The sequence below is a fragment of the Pinus tabuliformis genome, chromosome 9, assembly GCF_031772625.1.
Source record: "Pinus tabuliformis cultivar Carrire ecotype Pingquan chromosome 9, CPIR1, whole genome shotgun sequence".
Taxonomy (NCBI): Eukaryota; Viridiplantae; Streptophyta; class Pinopsida; order Pinales; family Pinaceae; genus Pinus; species Pinus tabuliformis.
The window spans coordinates 894,657,817-894,673,556 of NC_142307.1; the positions used below are offsets into that span (position 1 = coordinate 894,657,817).

The 15,740-nt window shown below is 39.7% G+C and overlaps 1 protein-coding gene across 1 annotated transcript; it reads left to right on the forward strand.

Moving 5' to 3' along the window:
* The first annotated feature begins 14,279 nt into the window (after window positions 1–14,279).
* On the forward strand, window positions 14,280–14,780 carry LOC149151644 (peptidyl-prolyl cis-trans isomerase-like). Its single transcript, XM_089443222.1, has one exon. It carries the CDS (start codon window positions 14,280–14,282, stop codon window positions 14,778–14,780), a length of 501 nt encoding a protein of 166 aa, XP_089299348.1.
* The last annotated feature ends 960 nt before the right edge of the window (window positions 14,781–15,740 follow it).

A 15,740-nucleotide genomic window follows, 5' to 3' on the forward strand; every position in this document is an offset into this window, starting at 1 on the left:
CCCCTTCCCATGGACAATAAAACCTTATGCCTTCTCTATGCACACTTCTTCTTCAATTACACCATTAAGGAAGGCATGTGGGCAATGTGGGCATGTGTAACCCATACTTCTCATTCTCTGCATCTTCTCCTAGCGTTGGAGTTTCTCCTCTCTTCTTCCACTGCACTTCTCTATTGCACACTCTCTTCTTCTCAAACACACATTTATTTATAAAGAAAGCTAACATGGATAACCAAAAGTCACAAGTCATGGTTTATTTCCCCTTATCACAAAATAAGGGAAGCCGAAATTACACTTACATTAGGAAATAGTTCCTCTAACTTATTCTAAAAGCAAAAGTCACATCCTAATGAAAATATCTACAAAACATTTAAAATCACTCCCAACATCACGATTTGCCCATCCCATCACATTAGCAACCCTCAGTCTAGTCTTCATCAAACTTTGTGCCCCATCTATTCACCTACATCACATACTCTTCATCTTTTGTCTCTCTTGTCTTTTTCTACGTGGAATCCTGTTGTAGACATTTTTGTGCCTGACATCACTGAGCATGAAATGTCAATAATAAAGGGATCCAAAGTCCCTAAACATGTTGTTCCTACCCCTAGAGGAACAAGGCCAAGCAACCACAGCAATTCACAAAAGTTCTCCACCTGAAAACACTCAAAAAACAAGGCAATTCTGGATCATGTCAACTGCTCCACTGAGCATCTGCGCTGAATGTCAACTACTCCACTGTCTACCTGCATTGAATGTCAACTGCAAAGAAGGCTACCTGCGCTGAGCGAGTTTGGACAAGTGGCAGAGTCATTCCTCAAGGTGTCAATGCCCAGGAAGCTTCCAAAATGACACCTGGATCAAGGAATTCGACTGGTGATGAGTAAGAGGTTCCAAATCTCCAAGTGGAAGTAAGAACCTCCAAGTGGACTCAAGAACTGAAGTGAGAGAGGACACTAGTCAGTCTCAGACCAGTCTCAAGCTGACTCATCCTCTCTCCAATATCCCTATATATAGATCTCTCTCCATGAGGTCAAGGGAGGCTGGAATTTTGTGAATGTAAAGAATTGCTGTTGGTTTGTGGCTGGATACATTGGGTGTTTATGCTTTTAAGGGAGCTGAAGAGGGAATTCCATTCTGCTGGGAAGGAGATGCTGGATTGGAGCCCCATGGGTTGTATCTCTTCCTGAACCCTGTTACTTTCAATAAAGCTATCTTGATTCTTTCCTATATGCTGGTGTACTTTGTATGACTGCATTAGTGTATTTGATTTGCTTCTAATCCTGAATCATTTATGAATATGTACATTTGTCTTTGTATTGTGTTCTTCTCTTGTCGCAAGTAGCTGTTCTCTTGTCACATGTAGCTGTTCTCTTGTGACCTCGTGGGATTCAAGTAGCTGTTCTCTTGGGCAAACGAGGAGGCGAGTAGCTGTAGACACACAAAGGGAAAGAGGATCTAGATCGAGGGACAACCGGAAGACAACGGTAAGTCTGCCAATCTCCCCTCTTTCACATTTCATAAAGGAAGAAATCATAATAGCTGTATTCTTTTGTTGCTAAGGCGCTGTCACACCTTAGGTGGATAGGATTGTCCTAAATAGGCATTTTTCCCCACAACAAATTGGCGACTCCACTGGGGATCGAACCGAGAATCTCTGGTTTCAGTTCCCTAGCCACGAATTTCTTAACCCATTTTCAATTACCGATAAGGTATGAAACTGGAACGGAAATCTTAACCAACTTCAAGCAGACAACGACCACACATATATCCGATCATATACATGAGTGGCGTCGTCGTCGCAGGATGGTAAAGACTTACGTTCCAGATCAGCTGTTAGCTGAATGGTTTATAAAGTCATTACTTCCTGCCATAATGGAAGATGTGGCCAAGGGGGGAGTCGTAACGGAGGAGCAAGTTATTGCTCGTGCACAATATCTAGACTTAGTATATACTCAGTCCGGCACGCTCTATGATAAAATACCTGACGCCCCTAGACCAGAATTTTCAATTCCTCCTCCTCCTAAATCAAATAGTGACTCTCATGCCGGCGATGGCGTGATTGGCGCAACAGACATGAAATCGACAAAGGCTATATCTAAAAAGGCCCGTATGATTTCCGGTCAAAATGAAAATGAGGAACTTCTTGCCTCGGAAGTAAGTGCCGTGTCGGACGACAAGGGCAAACGACTGAAGCAACCAGGGGGCAAGAAGAAAAAGAAAGGGAGAAAAAGGAAACCCCCTACGGGGTGTCATATATGCGATGAGGATCATTGGACAGCAGATTGTCCATACAAAGCTGAGCTTAAAAGATTCTTTAAGAGTTCGAAAACCTCAGCTGTGTTGACTGATCCATTTCCAAGCCTGAGAACTGAACTGGTTGCTAATCAAAATGCTTCCCGATCCCAAGTGCTTATGTTGTCTGTATCAAAGCAGCAAAATGATGCTTTGACGAGGAATAAGGATTACAGGAATCCAAAGCTGTCGAACAACAAGGCTAATGAACAACCTAGTAGTTCGACAACAACATTGACCGAAGTTGTGCCACCCATCGTTCCTGAGCCAATGATAAAGTCGCAAAAGGGAGCAGTACACAAATCAACATTTAATTCTTGTGCAAAAATTGCACAGATAGAGGACCTGGCCCAATCGCCGTCCGTTATGTCGACACTTGAGGTACCGCAAAATTACTTCTCCCAAGAGCAAGCTTTATTATCAGCAATAGGTGGAATTGACCCAATGGATTCCAATCTTGTGGCCTTTGATCATAAAGGATATGACCCTCAGTTACCAGCTCAACTAGCTTTCCTTATTCAAGTGAAAGCCCTCAACAAAACTGTTCATCGAACAATTATTGATGAGGGGGCATCTACATGCATTATGTCGATGAGATGCTGGAAAACTTTAGGATCTCCAACCTTGTCGAGGTCTGCGATGACGTTAAAAGCATTCGACGGAAGGACATATACCCCATATGGTATACTAAATAACTTGAAAGTTGAACTAGAGGGAAAAACGGTAGAAATAGATGTTGAAGTCATCGATGGGAATCTTGATTACAACATCCTACTAGGAAGACCATGGATATATGCCATGGCAGCTGTTGTGTCGACCTATTTTAGGAAGATTGCATTTCTCTTCCAAGGAGGAATTACAATCGTTGACCAACAAACTTTTCTCCCCAACAGTTCGCAAGTTACGGGAAGCATTCCAATGATCCATGGAAGGGATCATTCGCTCCAAAATATCGGAGTAGGTCTCCTAAAAGACCCTACCTTAATGGGTACTTTTGCCCTACCGCCTCTGAGTAATCTGGCGGAAGTGGCCACAGTGGAATATTAAACCTTCTACATCTAATGGATTTGGACGCCGAGGACGGTTCTTATCTTGTGTCAACCTCATCAAAAAATGAAACAAATCCCCTTTCTCAAAGGTAAACCTTCATTCCAACCACCGAGTTGAATGCAATGAAGCTTGGGGGGCATGCACCTCGATTTGCGTTATTATGCTGGGGGCATGCAAACTTATCATCGAGCAGTTTTAGCATAAAGTTCATGCTAGTTAAAAAATAAACGCAAGATCCGAGCAGTTTTAACGCGGTCTTCATGCTCGTTAAAAAATAAATATAAGCAGTGAGCAATGTTTCCTCCAGAGTTTAAGCTCATTTTTATCTAAAAAATGAACCTATCCCGGTAAATAACCATTGTTATCGTAAATTTATCAGCCATAAAAACCTTGGTCGTGTTTGCACCTGCCACCTCCATCTTTCATTTAGCCGATCGTTCACCCCCATATGATTGTTTACCCATTTTGAGGAACAGCTGCGAAGAGTGATTTCACCTAGCCATCCTTGTGACACTACCGTGATTGGAAAATTCCAACCTGTACCTGGAATCAGTTGCTATCCCTGTTTATCACTCGTTCCAGAAAAGACGAGTCTTCTTTAAGCTCTTTTCAACTGACTCGTAAAATATGAAAAGATTGCCGAGTTTTGGCCTTCCAGCTCGTTAAAAGGACAGGAAGAGCTATCCCTCCTCTAGATTTTAATCTTTTTGGACCTGAGGGATTATTGCACAAAAAGGTCGAGCGCTTGTTTTATTCGGCTCGTTAAAGTTATCGAAAACTCATCCCTTTTGTATTGTTTTATACTTTTTCGGACTTAAGGGATTAGATGACGAAAAAGGAATTTTGGAGTTAACTTTATGTACCTTTTCAGACTCTCTAAAAATGAAAAGGACCGAGTTATCCTTGTCGTTAGACTCGTTAAATTATTAAATAGCGACAAACTTGTCTTTAGACAGGAACGAGTTTCCCTATCGCTAGGCTCGTTAAAACATAGCGATGGGCTTGCCCGAAGGGCAGGTTATAGAACAAGCATATGTTATCCTCCTCAAGCTTGAAAAAAATAAAGAGGTACTGGTCAGCAATGACTGGGGAAAAATTGGGAAAAATCAAGAAAACTTTGATGGTAGCAGGTCGCTCTTGAACATGACACTTTTCCTTCGTACCACAATCGGGTTGGGTTGTTTCATTCACCGGTCACATCACCATGGTCTTGCCATACCATACATATTTGGGGTAATGCTACCAATCCATCGCATCAGTGTCGCCATATGTTCAAGAGAAGTCGTTCAGAAAGAGTCAACTGGGTCCCATCCACTGCCATACATTATCCTTCATCCATTCATGACCGCCACCCTGAATCATATGTCACAGATTGTTTTCACCTCCATTAAAATCATTAGCTCCGTTTCATGTCACTGATGTGGGATTCATTAAGGCCCTCCTTTAACGGGTCGCTCCTTGTCGACGTCAGCTCATTATCCAAGGAGTTGATCTAGGAACACCCCCTTCAGTACTTTGAAGCTTGCATGCCTCAATGGCAAGTTTCTCACTTCCGGCAACAGGTATACATCAATGACCTTCGACCAGAAGATTTTGCGTGGTGTTCGACGCCAAGTCCTTTATTCACACCACGTGAATTGTACTGCAGTACCTTGAGGGTCATTATCATTATCGGTGATTCCTCTCGCGCTTGTTAACGGTTTACATCATTGACCGGTAATCAAGTGATGTCTTTCCATGTTCGACTTCAGCGCAATTCTCACATGGATTGACTTGTACTTAGAGTGAAGATCGAACGAGTTTGAAGACCCCGGATCTAGTTTCATCCATCCGGGCTGCGATATATATTCAGGAAAAATAAAGACATTTGACATGTACATCATTGCAGCAGATGATCATCCTACTCAAAGGATGATAATTTTCACCAAAATTATCAGTCTACCCTCAGACGATCATCTGTTCTATGTACAAAAATGAATTTATAAAGCTGAGCATGGGAATGCCCGCCTCAGCTAGATCATGAAAGCAGTATGAATCATAATGTATTGTATTTTATTTTATTACAGGTCTCCTCCCAGCAGATGGATGAACTTCGGACCCTCCTGGATAAAGCATTTCACCCGATAAACGGCCTCATACTTTAGGGGGCAACTGTTATAGACATTTTTGTGCCTGACATCACTGAGCATGAAATGTCAATAATCAAGGGATCCAAAGTCCCTAAACATGTTGTTCCTACCCCTAGAGGAACAAGGCCAAGCAACCACAGCAATTCACAAAAGTTCTCCACCTGAAAACACTCAAAAACAAGGCAATTCTGGATCATGTCAACTGCTCCACTGAGCATCTGCGCTGAATGTTAACTACTCCACTGTCTACCTGCGTTGAATGTCAACTGCAAATAAGGCTACCTGCGCTGAGCGAGTTTGGACAAGTGGCAGAGTCATTCCTCAAGGTGTCAATGCCCAGGAAGCTTCCAAAATGACACTTGGATCAAGGAATTCGACTGGTGATGAGTAAGAGGTTCCAAAACTCCAAGTGGAAGAAAGAACCTCCAAGTGGACTCAAGAACTGAAGTGAGAGAGGACACTAGTCAGTCTCAGACCAGTTTCAAGCTGACTCATCCTCTCTCCAATATCCCTATATATAGATCTCTCTCCATGAGGTCAAGGGAGGCTAGAATTTTGTGAATGTAAAGAATTGCTGTTGGTTTGTGGCTGGATACATTGGGTGTTTATGCTTTGAAGGGAGCTGAAGAGGGAATTCCATTCTGCTGGGAAGGAGATGCTAGATTGGAGCCCCATGGGTTGTATCTCTTCCTGAACCCTGTTACTTTCAATAAAACTATCTTGATTCTTTCCTATATGCTGGTGTACTTTGTATGATTGCATTAGTGTATTTGATTTGCTTCTAATCCTGAATCATTTATGAATATGTACATTTGCCTTTGTATTGTGTTCTTCTCTTGTCGCAAGTAGATGTTCTCTTGTCACAGGTAGCTGTTCTCTTGTGACCTCGTGGGATTCTAGCTGTTCTCTTGGGCAAACGAGGAGGCGAGTAGCTGTAGACACACAAAGGGAAAGAGGATCTAGATCGAGGGACAACCGGAAGACAACGGTAAGTCTGCCAATCTCCCCTCTTTCACATTTCATAAAGGAAGAAATCATAATAGCTGTATTCGTTTGTTGCTAAGGCGCTGTCACACCTTAGGTGGATAGGATCGTCCTAAATAGGCATTTTTCCCCACAACAAATCCCCTATATTTTTTGCATGTGTGTGATTTTTCTTTTTCCTTTCCATTGAGAACACTGGTAAGGAATGTGTCCCAAATTTTGATAATCGTAACACGTAATCTTAGATACATCATTATTCTCATCTAGAACTAATCTTCTATTTTTATTCAGATTGTTGTTTCTTCTTTCTTCTCCTTTCTTCACATGAGCAAAGAGAGCTTGATTTTCTTCATCATTGGTCTTTTTTTCCTTGGGTATCAATATTTATTCTTCTTGAGCACAATTTTTCCATAACTTCTCAAGTTTAGGTAATTTCCTTGCACAAATTCCTTGATAAAATGCATACAAACACATAGGAAAAACAATTAGATTTGTATTCAAAATCTCTGCATCATCTAGTGAATCTCCAATAGCTACTAGTTGATCCTTGATATGAGAAATCCTTATGAAGTAGGTAGAAACTGAATATTATTTATTCATCATTACATTTATTATTTGATTCCATAGAGTTAGCATCCTCATTGTATTTTTGCTTTCATATAATCTTGATATCTCACTAAACATTTTGTTTGGTGTCTTTTTAATATCCCCAATTGATTGATTTTTGTTAAAAATATTTTCTCTTTTGTAGTTTTTGCAATTAAGGGATGTTTTGGAATTAAAACTTAGGAAAGGATGGTTAGGAGGAACCCACTTAATTTTTTTAAGAAAGAAGGCTCCAAAACATTAGAAGAGGAAATGAACCAAAGTGCAAAGTAGAATGTGGGGCAACCTCAAAAGGAAAATCGTACCCCTGGGGAGAGTTGGAATTAGTGGGAAGAGAAAGACAAGGGAACTAGAATTGTGGGGGCCACATGGAGGAAGAAAGGGGGAAGAAAGATAAATGGAGATAGAGGGCCTCATTTTTGGTTGCCTTTCTCTCATTTTACAACAAAATCATTATTTTCTCAAGCTACTTAGCTGAGTCAATAGAGTGTTTCTCAGCACACAAGATGTCCAAGGAGAAATATCACCCTACCTTTGGTGGAATTTGGGTGCCATACCTAGGAGGTGTTCTAGTTAATCTTACAGAGCTTCTACGAAGATTATATAGGCATAATCATGGGTCTTCCTCAATAGTCACGATGCAGAAAGGGAGTATGTGTTTCCTAAGTGAGACTATTTTGGGGCAGTGATTTTTCTAGACTTTGGAGAGAGGAGTGGATGCCAAGTTTGCTAGAATTTTGAGGGTAGATTGGGAATATTTCTATAAGGGTATTGTTGTAGCCTCATCACCATTTTCCAGTGACTATGTGGGCCTGTGTAGATCCTTTCATTTAGTCACCCATGGGAGTTGAGGGGTCGAGTATTTTGGGGATGATTGGAGCTGCATTTGGTGGATACCTCCAGGGGTAAAATTTTCTAGCATTTGGAACCATTTTGGGCGGGTAGAGCAATGTTTCCTTTAGGTGGGCTGAAAATTCCCATTCATTGGTGCAGCAGGAGAAATTGCGGTCAACTTTGGGGGTTAGAACTGGGACGCACCCTTTTTGGATTTTGGTGGGTTATTTGAGTGGAGTTTGGGGTTATTTTCTGAGAATGTTATGAGCACTGGAAGTGAGTCAAACAACACATCTTTTAGTAGACAAGGAATTTTCTCGAAGGAAGAGTAGGGCATAGTTGAAGCTACAAATTCCAACATATGGACAATGCACTTGTCAACCTGGGGCTTGTCTAGCTTACCTTCTTGGAAATCCCAAGTGTACTGATACCAAAACCCCATTATACTACAATTATATTTATTAAAATGGCTCCGGTAGTGTTATTTCTGGTGGTATTTTAGGTGGTTTCTTATATGTTTGAATATTTGTGTGTTTACATTCGTATTTGCTTGTTTGTCACTACATTTCCACATTATCCATATTACAGTGGTATCAGAGAAATGCTCTTGGATAACTGTCGGCCTAAATACAAGTGAATCAAGGACATAATTCGAAGCTACCATGGAAGGTCAAATAGCTGCTACTAGAAGGCAACAAAAGACAATAAGTGAATTAATGGACTAATGTTCTAGAGCTACCCTAGAAGTGATTGAACTATTGGAAGCTTGGATATTAGCAAGGAAATAAAGGAGGAATTTCAAGCTTAAATCCCAAGACCTAGGAGCTAAGGATGGAAGGGTCATTAGAGATTCACGTTTCATTTAAGACCTAGTCCCTTCAATGGGAGAGTCCAATAAGGAAGAGACAACTACTATAATTGAAGGTAAAGTCTAAGATCAGGTGGCCAAGGGCTAAATTAGAGAAGTATAAAAGGAAGTTGAAGACATTAGGGGAGAGGAAGGTCTAATACACTAAATTCAAGAGACACATAAGGATGATATAGTAGTGGTACATACTAAGGCAATTAAATCTCGAGGAAATAAAGTGATGGGGAAAGGATTAACGTACAAAAATGAAATAGCTACCATGACTAAAAATGAAGTCTAAACATATGGTGTCAAGGAAAAAATAAGGGAGATAACACTTGTGCAAATTGAGGAAATTCATGGTAAGTTGGTGTTTAAAATGGCACATGAATCTTACTAGGATCAAGGGGCTCTCTAGGAGGTGTCCACTAGTGATACGGATCTGTCAACTATCAGAATTAACCAAGATCTTTTACTTATTTCATGTCAGCATAATTGCATGTGAAAATAATATAAAAAACCACATGTGCATACTTTAAATAAGAGGAAACATAATGACAAATAGTAAATCAAAAGAGACACACACACACATTCATAACATAGTTCACACAGTGTCGGTTATGTCTCCAGGCCTAATGTCAAGAGTGGGGAGGTGACTTCATTAAATGTTTCAAGATGATGATGATGATGATGATGTACATCCTATATTCTTTTTCATCACAAGGATAAACTCCATCAACTAGAGTGGCATGTCTCTCAACGAGATGTTCTCCTATAGGAACTCTCACTCATATGGGCCCTCCTTTAGCATGACAATATATATTATTCTCACATGAAGTAGCATACAAGTACCCTCCAAGGGAATGGTAAACAAGGACCTCAAAAACAAAATCAACATCTCAGCAAATAAAAGAAGGACATGGCATCACTTCATCATATACCTCCAATTCCAGGGATGGCCTAAAAATGCCCATCTCTAATGAATAAATAGACTGCATAGTTGGATTCATGGAGTGAAATCATGTCAAATGACTGTAATCTTGACCCTTTTTTGACATTGTTGAAATATGGACCCTCGGGAATCTCAAGGATTCCCCAAAGATTCCTTCTCACTGGATGACTCGAGTTATGTTGCTCAGGTGAAAAATATGACTTCACCACTGCACTCCTTCCAAAAACTTGAGTAATTTGAGTATTAAGTTGGCCAGGTTCTGAAAGTGTAAAAAATAGGCCCTTAGTGAATCTTTTAGATTCATCATGATTCCACAAAGATTCCTCTCTGCATGTTGAATGAAGATTCCTTTCTCATATCCAAAAATGGATCACGCCATCGGACTCATAGGGAAATTTTATTTCATTTGAGTATAAATTTTTCATGATTCTGTCACTATGAAAATTTGACTCCAAAGGAAACTTTTAGATTCCTCATGATTCCAAAAAGATTCCTCTCTGCAAGTTAATTCAAGGTTTGGTACTTATATGAGGAAACTAATTACACCATCATCTTCCTTGCGGAAAAATGAGAATAATGAGTATAAAATTGATATACTTATGCCTCTGTAAAAAAGCAGCCACTAAGGGAATCTAAAGATTGCTCCCCTGCATCAGAGAATGATCTTCTTGAAATCAATGCCAGGCATGGTTCCACTGCTTCAACATCCATGCATTCTCCTCTGTCCCCCCCATTTGATTGAAATGAACTAGGGTTTATAAAAAATTTCAGGTGAATATTACAAAGGTGCTCGTTTGGAAAACTAGTGGGCCGGTTTATTTAAAGTAATTGTTTGGGGCAGGGTTGGGTTCAAAACCCACCACCACATTTTTATTTCCTTTCTATTATCGTAAACAGTTAGCATACGACTATGCATTTGGTTGGTTATAACCATTGCCAACAAACCGTCGGTCATATGTCAATTTTTTTTTTAATTCAAACCATATATATAATATGGTTATAACCTCTCATTGCATACGTTGGAGTTGTGGTTATAACCACATTTCATTTTTTTTTTTTAATATAACCAATCAAACCATAAAATGAATTTATTGATTGTTATAAAAACATTTTAATATAATTTTTGTTTTATATGGTTTTGTCCTTATATGGTTATATTTTTATATTATTTTATTTTGTCATTTATGGAATGATTATATTTTCTTTTTTTTCTTGTCTTTTTGCAAGAGCAAAGAGCCAATGATTGAGAACCAAGTGTCAATAGATGATGGGATTCCATGTATGTCGTGGGTCCCACCAGCTGACTGGGATTACGTGTAGCACACTGTGGGCCCCCTTTTCTTCATGTCGTGACCAACTTTAAAGAGTCATAAGTTGGTCACTACAGACTCAGAATTGAGTGTCGTTTGTGCCACTAAAATCATAATGATGGGCACCACAACATGCTATTGTTTTGGATACTCTTTAAATACTTTTACTTTTTAGCCTTTCTTGAGCCACCTTTGACTTATGAGCCCTTGTAGAGACTCCTAGATCATTCCTCCCCACTGAGTAGCATTTGGTCATCCAAAGGTATGAGCATAATCTACACTTATTATGTTACATTATCTCCACAAAAAGTGTCGTAACAGGTCACACTTCCTTCTCCTTCACCCTTGTTCTTTGGAGCCATAATTGATGAATCGACACCTACATCCCTTGCAAACCTGTGGTACAATATTTGCAAACTACATGTTCAATTCCATGGCTAATCATGACCCAAGCATCCCCATAATTTCAAAAGAGTTTATAAAATACACTCTTTGTTCAAGTGTGTAGCTTAATAGAAGTGAATACGTGAACTATCAACGAAAGGAAGAAAATGTCATCATTTCTTTAATAAGAAATGGAAAACACATCATCATTTTTACAATTATATCGCAACATCTGATTTACAAAATTCGGCCATGACAAGCGAACATATATAGTAGAATTATCTCTCACTCATGAAGGTGAATGGATCATTTCCCTGTGGCAGATTTGCTTGTAGAACATATTTACTAGTTAGTTCCTGCATGGGCCCTTTATCCTTGAGACACTGCTTAGATGGAACCTCCAACATGTGGCTCTTTTATGTCCACCTTTGTTGCAATGATTGCAAAAGGTTTTCTTCCTTCATACCTACCTAACCTTCTCCCTTCTTCTCTTCCAACACTCAGCAACCATGTTGTTATGCAAGCCATACAAACTACATGGTTTTCTATGCCATGATTTCTTCTCATGATTGATAATACACTTGTAATCAAAATGAACTTTAGAATACTCAGACGTTTTATGCCTCTCTTAGTTGTCTCTCATGCAATATTGGCGATGAGAGCTTGCCTTAGCTCTTCCTCTGTAATATGCACTATCATGGGAGGATTGTGATGATTTCCCATCATCCTCTTTCCTTGATGGTTTTGACGATGCCTTGGAATCTTTTTTACCTTTGAGCACTCTCCTTAAGTGTACCGATCTTGGTAAGGAATATCAGGCCATTCCCTAAAATGGGTACCTCAAAGCTTCCAATAGAAATAACTTCATGTGAAAATGAAACTGAAGAATGATCAACATTGTTTACCTCAACTGCCTGTTCTAAAGCAAGTGATGATGGCTTCCCAAAGACTTCATGGCTCGTAACTGGAGCTACAATCTTTGATTCTCCTCTTTTCTTGTTGTAGAAGTATCCTCAATTCAATATTATTTACTTGAAGGCTTTGATTGATATCCTCATTTGAATGATGAGAAGATGAAGAAGAAGAAGAAGAAGAATCACTGGAAGATGGAGGTTGAGCATCATCCTCTTCTCTTTCTTTCTCTTGTTCCTCTCTTGCCATTTTCTCCTCATAATTTTCATACATTAAATCTACCATGTTGACCATCTTGTAGAAGGAATCGTAGAGATCTTTGTTGTTCTCCATTTTCCTTCTTGTTGGACAATCAATCTTTGGTTATCATTCACACTTTCAATTCACATCAGCGAGAAGGCTACTCTGATACCAAAATTGATCCATATCTCTCAGCTACTGAAATTAACCAAAAAAATTTACTTCTGTGATGTTAGCATACTTGCATGTGAAAGAGTATGAAAAACCATATGTGCATACTTTGAAGAAGAGGAAACATAATGACAACCATCAAATCAAAGGACACATAGACATTGATAATCAAGTTCACCCAGTGTGGGTTACGTCTTTGGTCCCAGTGTCAAGAGTGGGGAGGCCACTTCATTAAATGCTACAAGATGTTGATGTTGTACATGGTATATTATTTGTCATCACAAGGATAAACTTTGTAAACTAGAGTGACATGTCTCTCCACGAGACGTACTTCTACAAGAAATCTCACTCATATGGGCCCTCCTTTAGCATGACATGATATCTAACTGTCACATAAAGTGACATATGAGTATCCTCCAACAGAGTGGTAAAAAATGATATCAACAACAGAATCATCATCTTAGTAAATCAAAAGAAAGACATTTCATCACCGCATCATATACCTCAACCTTTGATAATGGCCTGAAAATGCACAACTTTATTGAATAAATAGATTGCACCATTGGAGTTGTGGTGTGAAATTGTGTCAAATAACTATAAACTCGACCCGTTTTTGTAACCTTCAAAATATGGACCCTCGAGAATCTCAAAGTTTCCCCAAAGATTCCTTCTCACTGGTTGACTAGAATTCAATTGCTCAGGTGACAAATCTGACTTCACCACTACATTCCTTATGAATAACTAAGTAATTTGAGTAGAAATTCGGCTTGGTTCTGAAACTATCAAAAATCGGCCCTTAGGGAATCTTCTAGATTCCTCATGATTCCAAAAATATTCCTCTCTTCATGTTGATTGAAGGTCTGCTGCACAGACTTGAAAACTGATCATGCCATCAAATTCCTCATGAAATTCTAGTTCGTTTGAGTATAAATTTGGCTCCAAGAGAATATTTTAGATTCTTCATTATTCTACAAAGATTCCTCTATGAAAGTTGACTAAAGATATTCTACTCAGACGAGGAAACTAATTACGCGATCGGATTCCTTATGGAAAACTGAGAAAAATAATAATAAAGTTCATATACTTCTGCCTCTGTAAAAAATCAACCTCCAAGGGAATCTAAACATTCCTCCTCTGCATCAGAGAATATACTTCTCGAAATGTGTACCAACGATGGTTCTGTTGCATTGGAATGCATGTGTGCTCCTCTATTGCCCTAGATTGATTGAAATGAGTTGGGTTTTATAAAAAAGTTTGGGAAAATATTAGAAAGGTGCTTGTCTAGGAAACTGGTAGGCAAGTTTATTTAAAGTAATTGGTTGGGGATGGGCTGGACTTAGAATGCCCTGCCCCATTTTGATTGATGTTGAGTTTATTATGGTAATGCTTTCCATACAAGCGTGTCATCAGTTGGTTATGACCATTTCTAGCAAACCATTGGTCATATGTTAATTTAAAAAATAAAATCAAACCATATATATAATATGGTTATAACCCATACAAGAGATAAAAGAAAGGATTTAGAAAATTCAGAAACCTAGAATAGCGGGGGTTTTGAACACAGGATGCCGAACAAAAAGGGTTTCTTTGACATGCAGGTTGGCAATGCTTCAACTGGTTGGATCATGATGAAGGTCTACGCGGATGTGGTGCTGAAGACAATCAAGAATCTCCAAGAATTGTGTACCAGTGAGAAAGGCACTGGCTACTTAGGCAAGCCCCTACACTTCAGGAGTTCATCATTTCACCGAGTGATACCAGGAGGCATGTGCCATGGTGGTGACTGCACAAGGGGCAACAATACCAGTAGGGAGGTCATCTATGGCAAGAAGTCCATCAAAAAGAAATCTATAAGGAAGCACACGGGGCCCAACATCCTCTCCATGGCCAACGTCAGCCCTAACACTAACGGCTTCCAGTTCCTCAATTGTACTGCACAAACCTCATGGATAGATGGCAAGCATGTTGTATTTGGTCAAGTTGTAGAGGAATTGGAGGTCGTGCGCGAGATCGAGAAGAGTTGGGATGCAAACCATAAAGGCAGAGAAGGCCATGCAAGGGGTTAACTACCAGGAATTTTGGGTGTACAAAATCAATCACCGCTTCTAACAAGACATAGAGGAACAGACCCCACAGGAAACATGGACACATGAATTGGACAGATCTGGCATATGATCCAATGCAATGCTTCCAGGGCCCAAATATGGTGAAGCAACAGCTCGACAAAGCACTGATATGCTCAAATCTAATAGATCCAGACACAATGGCAACAGATCGAGCTTCTACTAAGATAGATCCACACACTACTAAGGCGGACTCATTACAAATCCTCATCAAAATCTTAGAAGGCCGACAGAACTGCTGGCAGCTTTGGAAGGGAATGAGGATCCAAGACTTAAGGAATGAAATACAGATTCACCTCGAAATACAAGCAAATAGTCAAAATCTGATTTATTCAGGACACAACCTACAGGAAAATCACACAATTCAGGATTACGGCATCGTCAAAGATTTCACTATTACAATCAATCTGCGTCTGTAGGGCAGATGCTCTAGAACTAGCTTAAAGAACAGAGGCTCTTTTAAATATGCATCCAAAGGAAAGGAAAGAGCACAAACCAAACCAACAACATTGCTTGATCTACCAGGGACCTACATCGTGGAACAAAAACCTGAGACTCATGTCCTCACAGTCTCAATGCCTGAGGTAATTGATTGATATACAGATCTCTATAACAAGGCAGTTATATGTAGATTTAATGGCTTTTGGCAAAAATATGATGTTCTACCAATGGATTTTTGCTTCATGGTCACCAAATTGTGAAATATACCTATGCCCCAAGGGGTTTTTCATAGTCAGATTCAACACAACATAAGAAAGGGAACATATCCTTAATAAGGGACCATGGTTATGGGGTAATGTTGCTCTCTTCATGACCCCTTGGTTCCCAGAGTTTGATGCCAACACTATGGTGTTATCAAAAGTGCCAGTTTGGGTCAGGCCGCATAACCTTCCGCTACACTTC

What these genes read in the sequence shown, in the direction of transcription:
- LOC149151644 (XM_089443222.1), top strand. Translation starts at nt 14,280, where the DNA reads ATGCCGAACAAAAAGGGTTTCTTTGACATGCAGGTTGGCAATGCTTCA.